Below are 15,000 nucleotides of genomic sequence, written 5' to 3' on the forward strand. Positions count from 1 at the left end.
AGAGTATTTACAAATTGCATTTGAGGTATGGAATGTCTTTATTTGTTTGTAATATGGGCTTGCTGAAAAAGGTTATTGTTATTTTTGAAAGTTCTATTGATTTTATGGGTTGTATGATTTCTGATTTAGCTTGAAATTTATATCCAGAATACTTACTAGAAATCTGTTTACATTTGTAGTTGATTGTTTCCTTTAGTTTTAAGGCGTTTTAAGCAGGGAAAGTTCTTGCCTGAAATCTCAAGTGTTTTTCTTGCTAACTCAAGCATTTCGCTTGCTTTCTCAAGCGACCTCCATAGATGGCTAGACTTGTGCTTGCTAGGTCTAGCTGTGTACCGTCACCATGGCAACAGCGTCGGTCGCGTAATGTACCGGTCACGATCCTTCGAATGCAGGCATTGGCCAGGAACTCGGCTTAATATCTTATCATATAAATATATTTTTCACGGTATCTGATTCTGTAATTTTCTTAAAATCTTATTCAAAGAAATTGAAATTAACTGAAAACGAAAGTAGATAATGGAGATTATGGGAATAAAAAGTGTTTTAATTATAAATAATAAATTATTATAAGACGAACAATTTACTTGTTATTGTTAAACTCATCGTCTCTCTAAATCAAGAATATATCTGCTATTCTATGAAATATTTCAAGAATATTTCAAGTGAAAAAAGTCTGAGGAATTCTAGCAACATTCTTCTGTTGATATTGCATTCGATGATTGTTATATTTAACCTCATAAAATCGGATATATGGGAATGGGTAGGCCTATATTTTAACTCAGGAATATTCATTTGTTTCGATAATGCGTCAGAATGAAAGGGCTGTCAATGGGAAGTGTGTCATTGTTTTAGAGGCACTTTATATGAATATAGGAGAAAATATTGCGCTTTGTTAAGATGTTTGGGTAGATTTACTCTGCCATCTTGATGCGGCGCTAGCTTGTCAGTTGTTTTGAATTGCGCGCTCAAACTGTTACCAACCGCCAGTGAAATAAACTCCACCCTCGACTTGTGCATAGGTTATCTCTTTCCAAGATTGTTGGTGGGAATATTGCTTTTGAAACCCAAGTATGTATATTTTGTGTGTTCTTTTGACATTTCTATGCTCATCAAGGACTGTTATGCTTTGTACTTTATGAAAAGACACTTCCACATGTCTGGCATCACTGAACAGGGCCTGCCTGCCTTGGAAAGTGTTTTAAGCAAGGAACGGTACAGCGCTTGGACTATCGGCAAGAATTCTTGCCCAAACGCTCCCTGCTTAAAACGCTTTTAGAAGTTAGTTTAATATACGGAATGTAATAGACACTAAAGTAATTTCAAGATACTTTTATCAATATTTTTTCAGGATATATGTTAATCTTATGAATATTATTTTATATAAAATTCCTAGAATACATACAAAGTACATTAAGTATATCAAAGTTTATTATATGCTTAATTTAATACTGTATTGTGTGCCACTAACTTTCAAGTATCAAATAGCTAGAACCAACTAGATTGTTTATATGAATATATATATTTGTATTATGCATGTTTTATCAAAAAGACACGTTATTGTTAATTTTGGGATTGTATGAGGCAATACAGGGGAGGTTGTTGAATAATTTTACTGCCAATTTAATATTTAGTGCCATATTTTCATACAAAGTGATGTAGTGTAAAGATTTTACTATTTAGTTTTGATATAAAAAATATATATACATATATAATGATATAAAGATACAGTTGTGTGTCTGTCTTGTGCCATATTTTTACAAAGGACATGTCTTTAGTTTTTTATCTTTTGATACAACATAGATTGATATCACTGTAGAAAGATAATATCTCTTTCCAAAGTACTATGACATGTAGAAACTGTTGCAAGAAATATATTTGAGAGCATTAGTGTATTTAATAAATAATTTCCACAGATCACGTTTCAATAATGAAGCTAATGGAGGTCTTCGAGTTTTGTAATAAATGAAAGGGAAAGAATTCACTGAAAAGTACTTGCTTTAATTACAAGCTTACATAATCAATATACAAGATTCATTTATAAAGAACCCTTCAGTTATAATAATTATTAATTTGTAAAAAAAAAATCACCTGGCAGTTATTCTTCCTACTCATAATGACTGTTTTATGACTAAACTAATATTTACAATATATAATTTACAAGTTATTAATGTTTAACATAATATTCATTTGATTGTGCAAATTGTTCTTTTTTATAAATTAAGTAGAATTTCTAGCTGCCTACATATAACTATGTATCAACAAAAAGCCTTAATAAACTTTTACAAGATCTATCTGGAACTAGATCTTACTAAGTCTCAACCATTCACAGGATCTACAGATTTTCACCTTTCATATACACATCAACACAGTCTGGTTGTTATATTAACACAATTGTACATAACATTAAAAAATAATAAAACAAAAGAAAAAAAAATAGATATTAGCAAACATATGATAAAAAAATGGGGATAAAACTATACAATTGTTACTAAACTATGAATCACCTAAATTAAAATACACACAAAAAAACAAACTAATGTAATCCATATAATATAGTTCCTTGAGACATGTCTTGAAGTACTGGACTCATGACATGAACCAAAGTTTTGGCACCAGAGACAACTTTGCTTTTCTTTTCTTTATTTCCTTTTTTTTCCTAGCTCAGAACTATACCTTGCTGAATTTCATTCCTGTGAAAGCAGAAAGGTTTGTTATGAATGACAGAAATTGATATTTATCAGTATTATCATCCTAAACCAATTGTTAAGAACAAAAATAATAACAATAATTAAAAGAGTAATATAAAATATGTTCAATCAAATGAACAAGTAAGGACTACAGAAACTGGCCACACAAACCTTCATCATTTGAGTAACAGTTATGGCAGTGCAGCTTGTGATTGCGTACTCGCACATCAGCACCTGCTGACCCATTGCCTAATTGTATGCCACACACACAACACTTGAAGCAAGGAATATGATAGAAGAGTCGCAAACTTTCAATGATCATGGCAGCTCCTCGACCTGTAAGAATAAGGACAAATTGATTTAAAACTCAGGTGTAGAGAACATTTTGTTCATTGGTAAACTTTACTAATACCTCATTACAATAATAGCAATAATAAACATTATTGCATTCAACAACACTTTTGATACTATACATATATATATAAGTAAGACTGCCCAACAACAGATTGTATACACAGAAAAATAACATACCCAGTTCCTCTGAGCAATGCGAACACTTCTTTTTCCCCGAGACACTGAGCAGCCTCTGATCTTGTCCACTCGAATGGTCCTGCGACTGAGAGTTGAATGGAGGCTGCTGGCTTGGCCCCATGCCAGACTGGTAGAGGGGAGTGTGGGTGGAAGGAGCACTTAGAGCATCAGCATTCATGTAGTCATGATAGTTCTCATCACGGTAGTTGTTATTGCCGTAGGTGTTTCCTAGTCTGCAAAGATAATTGTCACATATTTAATTCATGTTTTTTGATAACGAATCATCATCTGGTGGATAATTATACTTCAACTCTTAATATCCTTCATAAAATATGAGATGTTTCATAGATAAACTAATTATATAATGAAAAATTATATGAATTCTTACCTTCCATTAGTATTGGAGTAAGTATTCTTGCTGTTTTTATTATTGACTCTCTGTGTTATGTTATGGATAATGGAGTCAGGAAGAGCTTTGTCGCCATTGGGTGCCTGGGTGGGCATGTGTGGCTGATATGTAGTGGCTTGATTTCTCCACATGTTGTTGTTGTTGTTGTTATTATTGCTCTGGATTGGTGATGGATTCTTGAGGGCTTGAGGGTAGCTGGAGTAAGTAGGACTTGCATTCTGAGGTGGGTAAGTAGGAAGGTAGCTGGTGGTCTGTGGGTGAGGTGGCTGCTGTGGGGAGACTGACTGAGGTGGCAGAGTCTTTGGGGCTGGGGCACGTGCCTGCTGCTGGCGGTTGACTCTGTCTTGCTGTTCCAGTCTTCTCTGTTCTGCCTCCTGTAAGGTTGAATTTTCAATTATTACACAGGTTATAATATATTCAAATATACATAACATTTTCCATCTTGCAGTCAGTCTCTTGACAATTAAATTTAAAGGCAATTTCTTTACTTTAAATATTTTAAAGCTGCTTATACCTAAAAGAAATAGAATAACTTGCCTGGTGAAGCCAATGTTTACTGTAATCTCTTCTTTGCGACTCTGGTTTCTTCTTGGTGATCCAGCTTTCATTATCTGTGAGCCGAGGCTTCGGGATGGCAGAGAGCGCTAGGAGAGTCTGTTTGGACATCTGCTGACCTGATGGGGATACAGCCTCTCCTTGGATTTCCTGTGGCTGTGGTGAGACACTGTTGGGGTTGCTTGTGGGCATTCGGCTCAATCTGGAAATATGTATTTCATTCTATATTGATCTAAATATTGGCTATGAAGACACTACAATCATTCATTTGTACCTTACAACAGCTTAGATTGTAAAATTGTATCATGTTTTTTGTTTTTTATACGTTAAAATATGGTGATACACCTTTCGTGTTAAGACGAAAATGAATTCTATATTGAAAATGTCATCAGACATTACCTTATTGCTTCAGAACGTTCTGTAGAATCTCCAGAAATTTGGTGGGGCTTGCTGGGAGGAGGCGGTGGTAACTTCTTCTTCCTGGGGAGGGGCTCTGGAGCGGGATCACGGGGAGAGCCTGTGGGGGACGACCTAATACCCTGAAGAGGAGGGTGAATGGGCGGAGCCCCAATGCTGGACTGGGAGTGAGACCGGGTGAATGGGTGGGGAGAGGCCAGTGTGCTATACTGAGAGGGTGACCCGGTAGGTGGAGACACAGCTTTCTGTCCTGGGCTGGCCACTCCCTCAGCTGGTGCCAGGCTGCTGGGTGGTGTTGGCTCATATGTGGGGGCTGTGTAGAACTCCTGGATGGGAAGCTGTGGTGCTGGTGGCTGGTAATTGCTGTAGTTATTGTTTTCAGCTGTTTGAGGTGCCTGTGGTGAGGGCACAGGTGCTCCTTCTTGGGAGGCATACATGGTAGGGGGAGGAATGTGGGCAGGCTGGGCATCATTGCTGATTGTTGAGGCTGGTGCCAGCTTGCCTGCCCGTTGAAGCATGTCCTGGTCATGCCTCATCATTTCTTCCTCCAGTTCAGCCAATTTCTAGGGGATGTACATTAGCAAGTTAGTAACAATACAAATATTCTTACCTGTAAATCATACCTGCTTTGTTTCTTATGTTAATATGAAATTAACACTTGAATAAAATTGGAAATATATTATAGTTCATTAATAGATTTTGAAAATTAATTTTGACCCACCACCAAGAGAATCAGTCAGCTTTATATAATCATTCCCATACAACAAAAGAGAATTAGATAATGTAGGAGAATCAGAAGATTTCGTAATTACTTTTGTCAATCACAATAACCCATAAAGTGCATTGTAAGTCTAGCACAAGAGCAAACAATAATCATGCTTTCCCAAAGGTCCATGATAAGAAAATCAGTCGGTGAGAGGATTAAACAATTTTGAAAAAAAATCTTACATGCTGAAAAAGTATAAAAACAGTTCTACTATAGATGAACTGAGAATTTCAGGTTGTTTATTACCATACATATCAAGGGATTATGTGGAAAACTTAGTTGTTTCCTTCTGATTTTCATTTCTTTAATGACAAGTCTAAAGAAACCTTAATCAAAATAAATTCTATCAAAAATCATACAAGGGTCTCTTGAAACAAACTAGAAAGGATTATTTTTAGGTATTCTACTGTTTCCTCTTGTGCCTATCAGTCCCTGGGTGTTCACCTTATACGGGTCAGGATGTGAGCCAGTTGAAGCAACTGAGTCGCTACTGTAGTCCAGAGTACTGTAGTGGGACTCCAAGAGATCTGTGTACTGCTGGCTAGATTCAGGTTGCACATTATTTTCTGCTTCAACTTCCATTTGGGTTTGAGTTGGAAGAACTTTAGCAACAGTAGTATTTGGCTCAATGACATGGGTTTCAAGCATTTCTGCTTTTGTTTCCACACTGTCAACAGTGTCTTTAGAGGAAATGGGAAGGGCTTCAAAAGTTTCATCTGGACTTTGAGAACTTGTTTCCATGGTCTCCAGTTCTTTAGAGTCCATAACAGATTGAGAGGTTGTGGGGATGTTAGCAGAGGTTACTGGGACATTCGTGGCAACCTGGATGTCTATATCCGATTCTGAGGACGTTGACTCAGTCTGGGCCTGGGAAGGAGATAGGGTAGAAGAGGTGATATTTGAATGGTTTTCTACATGCTCTTCCTCACATTTTATTTGTGTGTCTGTGATTACAGTGTCTGCAGTTTCTTTACTGTCAATGGATGCATCTGAATCAAGCTCACTTGGAAGAGGTAATGAATCATCAGAGCTATCACTGTCACACAGTTTACACTCATCATCTATATTAAATCTAACAGTTTTTTCCTTATAGCTCTTTTCAGATTTTGTCTCACTTATCAGTGCTGAAACTGTAGGCACACTTGAAACTATTTGGGAGTCTGAATTCACAGGCTCAGTAATGTGCTGGGTGTCAGGTGCTGTGGGTTTCCCAGAAGGATCTAACAAGCCTGGAGAATTCAAATCAGAATTTGGTGATGATGGTGATGGTTCTGCATCTGGATGTGCATGAGAAATAGTTGAATTTGCTACTGACTGTGGTGATGTGCTACAGGGTTCTGATAAAGAAGCTTCAAGCACTGATTCAAAAGTATCATTTGCAATAATAGAATCACATGATACACTATCAGAATGCTGTAAAACATCAGCCCCTTCTTTCTCATCTACTGAAGGAGAGGACTCAGAAGGTTGCTGAATATTTACATCAGTCTGTAAATTAGGATCCACTAAACTATATGTTGTGGAAGTTACAGAACTGTAACTCGTGTAAATTGGATCACTGACACTTGAGAGGGTTGGGGCAGTCTGATCTACAGATTCATTAGTGCTAACATGTACTGTGGGGGCAGAAGATGATGATATAGGAGCAATGTCCTGGGAAGGTGTAATAGTCAATTCTGGGGACATTATGCATGGAGAATCAGTGCAAGGGACACTCTCTGGGGATGCAGACTTTGCTGATGCACAAGCAGAGATTTTGGGAAGAGGGGAGGAGGGAGAAGGGGTAACAACATCAGAAGTTGGGGTGCTCTTTTCTGAGATGGTAGTTGAAGGTGTTGCCATTTCTTCACCCTCAGGGATTGGTGTCAGACTGGGGACACCACATTCAGGGGGTGCAATAGGCAGGGGAGGAGGGGAGGAACAAATCCCCCTGTGGGGAGAGGCACTGCCTGATACCTCATCTCCCTCAGGAAGTGGAGACAGAGTAAACAAGTCACTATGAGAGGGCATGCAAGCTGCTAAGCTAGAACAAGGATGAGTGGGGTTAGCGACAGGTGATGGAGGAGGTGGAGGAACTGAATTAAAGCCCTGTGGACAGGAATCCCTGTCTACACTCATCAACTGTAAAATGAATATGAGAAAGGCATTCATTATTCAAGGAAACTACATATACTACATATACATTCTACATGAACTGGATTTTCACTGTAACACACACTTATTGCTATTCTGAAGTCCATGCTAATTCCAGTTCATTCATGTAAAAAAGAAGGCTTCTGGAATGTTAATGCTAAGTATACTTCTAGGGATATAAGTTATGTCCTCCAGTTTTCAAAAATGTAAAATCTAACTATTATTTTAAAACAAAATGATATTTAGTTGATAAAATACAAATAAATAATATTGAATTTAATTAAGTATTTACTTACATTATGCTCTATATATTAACAAGTTAAATAGAGAATACAGTAAGTAACAATGTATATCTAGATTACAGCAAATCATAAGTAATTTGTTCTTACTGGTTTCTTCTGAAAACCTGTCATGCAATTACTCTTGTTCAATACATAATTAAATCAAATGATGATTTAATTTTAAAATATACTGCTAAGTCATGAGGTACTATCAAACACACAAATGTGATTACTCATCTAATGCTATATACCTATGAAAAACAACTTCTTCCATAATAAACTTTGACAACTTACCACCTGGTATTCTAAGTGTTCGCTTAATTGCTTTTGTTCCTCTGTCATTGTTGTTTCCTCTGCCATGTGATCTTGCCAAGTATACTGCAATTGTTGCTGCTGCTGCTGCTGTTTCAGCTGCTCTGAGCGCTCCAGACTTTCAATTATTTCCTTCTCACGGCGAGCAATTTCTGCTTTGCTTAGTGTCTGTTTAAAGAATTGAACATTATCAATTTCAGTGGTCATTTGCATGGTACTCCTTTTAGTTAAAAGCTACGATGAAAAAAAATAATAAATCAGGATTTTCCTAAGGAATCTTAACACATGTACAGTATATTCAGTCTATGAGTATCAAAAGGTACCTCTTGGATGGGAGTCCTGGCACGCTGCGACTCAGCCATGATGCGTTCTGCCTCACGCTCCTGCCTCAGAAGCTCACTGAGGTCTGGGGGAGGCTTAACAGTTGGTTCTGTTAAGAGGATGAAAACTAGCATTAGAATTCTATGGCTGTAGCTAATGACTACTCTTAATTTGCATGTGATGAGTCATTTACATAAGTCTGTATCTTTTGAGAACACAAGTTCAGGTGCAAAAATGTTTAAGAATGGGATATATCACACTTTTTACGTAAAACAGGTGCATGAACAGATCACAACCTGTAGTGCCATGGCTTACCTTCTTCAATATATTGTGAGGATGTGCCCAAGAAGTCTGACCTCCTCCTCCAGAGTTCCTTCTTGATGCGGCGGGTTGAGTTCTCCCGGGTAAAAGGCTCATCCTATATACATCCAGTAAATTATAGTAATGTCTGTCTTTTTCATTCACATCTAGTTCAGTGATCAATTATAATTCCAACTTCTTTTTCCTGTTTTATTTTACTTATTATTATTATTTTTTTTTTTACTAAACACAACACCATCTATTTCATGTCCCTTTCCCTTGTCTGGTAGTTTCAAATTCTGAGTTGTCATTTCAACTCTTCTTAACATATCAAAATTTCAAATGATTGAGAGTAAATTATTATTACTTAAATGCATGACAAAATCTACAAGTTTTTAAGAGCACAACACCATTATTACCAGTAAAATTAACAGTACTCAGCAAAATACTGCTACAACTCTGCACTAGAATCTACATTACAAACATTCTTTCTATTCAACTTGGATAACTGTACTGACCTTAAGAATGCAACATATTTTGTGGCATGCAATTTCCCTGGACTATTACTAGTGCTTGGGATATATACTTCTACCCTAATAATTTCAACACAAGTTTACTGCATTTCTATAACACTGTTACTTGAAACTTTTGCAAGGAAAAAAGAAAAACCTCAACAAAGATATGCTGAAATAAAAATAGTTTCAACTGGAAAGTATGTCCATTCTGTTTCCATATCCTGACATGAGTCAATATATTTCCATGAGCTTAATATGTCTTCTTACTTACTGATCCCAAAATTGATTTTTTTTAATCATGAAGATCTCCACTCAGCTAAGTATCCTTCATCATATAATAAGCTTTATGACAAACTCAATTTATGTGAAAGGAATTCATCTTTTAAAGGGTTGACAAACTACTTCATGAAAATTATTCATGTATCTTATTTTAGGGTGCTGTTATTACTTCAATTTTACCTACTTGTGATTAAGGTGTCCATCTGATCTATTTAGCACTCAAAAAATAGCAAATTTATCCTACAAAATTTAATTACTTTTGAACTTCAGTACTTTCATTATGACTGCTTATATTATACTACACTTTTTTTAGGAGACACATACTACACAAAAAAATAAATAAATAAAATAAATGAGTATCTTTACCTTTTTCCATGTCTATCAGAGATAAAGAAAGAAAGATACAGAAGAATATAAAGAGATTGAATTTCCAAGGCAAAAAAAAAAAAAAAAAAAACATGAGAAAAAATTGCAATGTTTAACGGAGTTGCTTATCAATTAGGTAAATAAAAGCATAGTAAAATCTCAAACAAAAAGGAATTAACAAGATTTTTGGAAGGCTCTAATAGGAAACCAGATTTAGAAGTACGGAAAAGATATAATTCAAGTCTCTCGGCTCTGAGCCTAAAGAAAGGAGTGCTTTGTATGTGCATATAGAAAGAATTTTATATTTATAGACATATAAAGTGTTTTTAGAAAAGTGTTTAAAAGTGAAGTCAAGGAAAAAAATGTGTAATCATATCCTGTAATAAATCAATTTCTCTGTTTTTCTCAACGGTTGTGTTAAAAGTACGTTCTCGACCAAAGTGCAGTACCCACCTCCGCCTGCTCTGGTAGACCCTGTGGCTGATCTGATGCATCGTCGTCAGAATCGTCATCAGGGGGAGGGGGGGGAGGGGGCACGCAGGGTGGGGCCGCCTGGGAGGGGCCGTCCGTCCACGTCACGTCTAGCACCTGAGTAACCCACGGCACAGTGCCAAAACCAGTCATGCATTAGCACTCAACACCTGATCCTGTGACACCAATCTTATCCTTTTTTTCTTTCTTTCTCTCTTCGTATTTTTCTTCTTTTTTTTTGTCTCAATGTTGACGCATTATAAGAATTATATATTACTTTGTTTATACATATGTATATATTTTTTCTGACTTGAGATTTGCTGGAGACACAGAACCCAGTCCATTATGAAACTTAACTGCATAAGTTAATTATATTCATTATTCATTGAAGGCTCTTCATCCTACATTTGTATCAGTCAAAATTTGTACTATTACTTATGATAGAATTAATAAATATTTACTTTTACAAAATATCTAAAGACCAGAACATTATGAGATTTATGATCATAAACACTTATTCTTTGTCCAATGCAGTTAAAAATCTTTGCTACTATTCTTCAATCAGTCCCTATTTCAGAATTTCACATGAGAAGAGCTTATTCTATTGAGAGATGTTCAATTACTATTCATACAAGGAGTATTACTCCAGATTTTATCGTCTTTAAAATTGCATGCTATTATTATTCTAGCATGGAAATTAAGCATTGTTATTTCTCACATTCATAAATATTAATAAACAAGAAAGAAACATGGAAATCAAATCACATCTTGCATGTTAATTTTGACAAAGTGGTTAGTATTTAGCATTGTCAAGTTATTTTTTTTAAAGTCTGTATCTATATCTAAAGCCATTAGTTGCTCCACAAAAACACATTGCATCCATTAAACTGCCTATCTGTTTATGTATCAGATTTCACAATACAATTTGGGGCTCGTCTCATCATGGCTGGATAAGATCTGGTAGTCTCAGACAGAGTCGATGCGCACAAGCACTATATTTGCTACCTCGTTTCACCTTCCTTCATTCCCCTTTTGCATGCATTTGCTAAATTTAAATACACCAGCACCTAAAATAATCTTTGCTATGCCCACTTATTCATACTTGATTTGAAAAATCTACTTCAGACACTTCCCATAAACATAATATCATAGTTGGTTTTCCACAGGTACATGAATTCTTCTTTTCTTATGCTAAATATTAGTATATGAAATCCCCACATCCATGATATTATGTTTAAGAAAACATGTGCTGAAACTCCCCAATCATCATGCACAAAATCCCTTAAAGAAAAGAATAAATTGGTCTTCTGTCAGTTGTTTTAGTCGCAGGAACAAGTAACAAAGCTAACTAAATGAGATAAGTAAGGCATATTTCTCTGCTGAATATTGTTTTCCAGCATGTATTACACCTTCCATACAATACTAGAACTACAGATACACAGCTTCATACTGGATCATTTTCTATCTTCTATTTATTAGGTTAGTTGTGTTAAAAGCATAAAAATCTGTTAACAACTAATAAAGCAGCTTTGAATCTGCATGCCAGCTTGCAGCTGATGATATTTTCTTTTTCAAAATGTTTCATTCTTTACTCAATAAGATCACAATATCATCATATTTATATCACTGACTACTAAAATAAATTATCAGCAAATGCAATAAAAATCAAAATTACTTTTGAGATTTTAGATTTTACCACATTCGACAATCATGGCTTGATTCCACTCATCAAATCATAAAGATAATTCAGCCATTAACTGCAGGTAAATGGAGACCCTTTTTTGACTCCTACCTCCGGAGGCTCAATGACAGGTGGTGGCTTTGATGCAACCTGTTGAGGAGGCGATGGTGGAGCTGGTGCTGGCTCTACGTTTGCACTAACTTCCTCCCTTACCTCCTCTAGGGTCTGGTAGTGAGGTTCATTTACAGGCTCCTCAATCTCGCCCTGGATTTCATCACCAACCTGAGCACACATTCAGGATTCAGTATGAAGTTATTTACCCTCAGAGAAGGAAGTTGTACATAATTACTCATATTATCTTGCATGCATTTAGAAATGCTTTTAATAATATCTGATAACAATATCTGTATTACCTTTTTGGAGAGAAGTCGTAGCAAGTATATTTATTTAAGGAATATATTACGTCTACCCCGTAATTAAAAAAGCATGCTTTACAAAGAGCCTATTGGACAAATCATTTTACCTTTTCATATATGTTTTCATACACAGGCTCCTCTGTGATATTCTCATATATATTTTCAACATGCTCAGAAGCTTCTTCATAAACACTGCCAACTTGTTCATAATCACTGATAACCTGTTCAAAATTCCAAACAATATAAGCAGTGCACAAAAATAAACACTCAATCAGAAAATAAACAAAAATGACTTTACTTCCACAAAACAAATAATATTAGAAACAACATAAGCTAATGCATATCCCAAAGAAATAAAATAACATGAAACAATAATCACAGACAGTACAAAGAACAAATAAACAGCAAATGTATGAACAAAAACAAAAAACACAAAGGACAAACACACCTCATTAATATCTTCATCAGTATAGGGTTTAGCTCCTTCGAAGGAGTCTTGCTCCTGCACGGGGGGCTCTGGCAGGGGAACGGAGGGGTCTCTGAGGGTGGGTGAGCCCAAGAGAGGAGTTTCCTCTAGCTTTGAGGCAATCTCAAAGACCTGGGCATTCACCTGCGAGGAATTGATTATTTGAAATAATGTATGGCAACAAAACAAGAAACAAAGGGAGCCTTACATGTTTTCTATAGCAAAGAAAGATTAATTTCGTATGATTAATGAGAAAGAAAGGCAAGGGACTAAAAAGCATCATGAGCTATACTTTTGGAGTATTAAAAAGAATAAAGAAAAGACCTCAAAATAAATGTAATTCAAAAAGACAAAACAAAAAAAATAATATGAAACAAAATGTTGAAAGGCAAAAGCATAAAGCAGCCAAAGCAAATAAGCCAATACTCTTGAGAAAAAAGAGCAAGAGACAAAATAAAATTTGTTTCAAGCAGCCTTATACTTGGTTGCAAATCTGCAGCCAGACGTATTACATATAAAAGCTTAGGCAACAGTCTGTTGCTCTTATGATTAATAATTCACACAAAACATATATAGCATTATCTACATTATTCTTTTAAGAAAGCCACTGTAGATATAAATCATGTATACATAGTGTGTGTGTGTGTGGGGGGGGGGGTGCGTGTATGCGTGCGTGTTCATTTTTGTGTGAGTGTGCGTTTGATTGTTCATACGTATGTATGTATGTATGTATGTATGTATGTATGTATGTATGTATGTATGTATGTATGTATGTATGTATGTATGTATGTATGTATGTATGTATGTATGTATGTATGTATGCATGTATGAATGTTTATGTATATATATATATATATATATATATATATATATATAAATATATATATATATATATATATATATATATATGTGTGTGTGTGTGTGTGTGTGTGTGTGTGTGTGTGTGTGTGTGTGTGTGTGTGTGTGTGTGTGTGTGTGTGTGTGTGTGTGTGTGTGTGTGTGTGTGTGTGTGTGTGTGTGTTTATAAATAAGTTTATATATATGTTTATATATGTGTTATATGTTTATATATATGTTTATATATATGCGTATATATTTATTTTATGTATGTGTATATAAAAAAAAAAATATATATATATATATATATACATATATATATAAATATATATATATATATATATATATATATATATATATATATACATATATATATATACATATAAACATATAAACATATACATATACATATATACATATATATATATATATATATATATATATATATATATATATATATATATATATATATATATATATATATATACATACATACATACATACATACATATATATATATATATATATATATATATATATATATATATATATATATATATATATATATATATATATACATATACATATATACAGGTGAAGCATCACATATAAGCTTTAATAACTAAATGTTCATGCAGTTAAATGTAGATAAAAAAAAAAAAATTGGCAATATTCCCAAATCAATAAAATATTGTCCTTTGTTGATTAAATGTTTCTATGCTACACAAAATCATTAGTTAAGCAAAGGTAGACTATTTCAATTCGACAGCACATCTTAGACCCAAATTTGCCATAATCAGTACTGGTCCTTAACATAGAATTAGGAGCGGACAGGCCAAGATTCCCTTTTGAGGACATACAAGAACCATCAACACAGCCCAGTGAACGATGCTTGAAGCCGAATCATACTGAAGATGTGCCAAGTTTCTTTGTAACTGGTAATTGTTTCTTTGTATGTACTCCAGTTCAGTTATGCCCAATTTCATTTCTTAGAAATTTAAGAACACGGATGAGGTCGGTGTTCGTGAATGATTTGTTTAAGAATATTAGATGAAAGTTGTTACTTAGGCCCATTTTAGAACATTTACGATATTTACGATCTATGGCTTTAAAATGTCATGTATTAAAATGATGTACAGTTCTATTAATTAATATGTTATGAAACACACTCTATTCTAAATCAACTCTAATTCACACAGCTCAAATGTATCAAAGGCAATTCTCATCAACGCAAAGTCACACACACAGAACTTCTGA

General features: G+C 34.9%; 2 protein-coding genes across 48 annotated transcripts in view; one reads left to right on the top strand and one right to left on the bottom strand.

Moving 5' to 3' along the window:
- The window catches only part of LOC113827452 (uncharacterized), a 26,662-nt gene extending 24,770 nt beyond the window's left edge, over positions 1–1,892 (top strand). For all 6 annotated transcript variants that reach the window (XM_070135310.1, XM_027380335.2, XM_070135309.1 and 3 more), the window contains exon 31: positions 1–1,892. This exon is cut by the window's left edge and continues 86 nt beyond it. The gene's annotated coding sequence lies outside the window, so the exon portion shown is untranslated.
- Positions 1,893–1,982: 90 nt separating this feature from the next.
- LOC113827451 (LIM and calponin homology domains-containing protein 1) overlaps positions 1,983–15,000 on the bottom strand; it is a 78,226-nt gene continuing 65,208 nt past the window's right edge. For 22 of the 42 annotated variants that reach the window (XM_070135265.1, XM_070135264.1, XM_070135276.1 and 19 more), the window contains 14 exons: positions 12,889–13,050; positions 12,548–12,661; positions 12,136–12,306; positions 10,326–10,460; positions 8,728–8,830; positions 8,415–8,521; positions 8,074–8,259; positions 5,810–6,232; positions 4,582–5,162; positions 4,165–4,384; positions 3,607–4,001; positions 3,219–3,451; positions 2,859–3,023; positions 1,983–2,690 (listed from right to left, as the gene is read on the bottom strand). In XM_070135265.1, coding sequence (XP_069991366.1) covers positions 2,668–2,690; positions 2,859–3,023; positions 3,219–3,451; positions 3,607–4,001; positions 4,165–4,384; positions 4,582–5,162; positions 5,810–6,232; positions 8,074–8,259; positions 8,415–8,521; positions 8,728–8,830; positions 10,326–10,460; positions 12,136–12,306; positions 12,548–12,661; positions 12,889–13,050 — 3,018 coding nt within the window. In that variant the 3' untranslated portion in view covers positions 1,983–2,667. The remainder of the gene's footprint in view (positions 2,691–2,858; positions 3,024–3,218; positions 3,452–3,606; positions 4,002–4,164; positions 4,385–4,581; positions 5,163–5,809; positions 6,233–8,073; positions 8,260–8,414; positions 8,522–8,727; positions 8,831–10,325; positions 10,461–12,135; positions 12,307–12,547; positions 12,662–12,888; positions 13,051–15,000) is intronic. The other 20 variants (XM_070135300.1, XM_070135296.1, XM_070135299.1 and 17 more) reach the window with 6 other exon arrangements.

The sequence above is a fragment of the Penaeus vannamei genome, chromosome 20 (assembly GCF_042767895.1).
Source record: "Penaeus vannamei isolate JL-2024 chromosome 20, ASM4276789v1, whole genome shotgun sequence".
In the NCBI taxonomy this organism is placed as follows: Eukaryota; Metazoa; Arthropoda; class Malacostraca; order Decapoda; family Penaeidae; genus Penaeus; species Penaeus vannamei.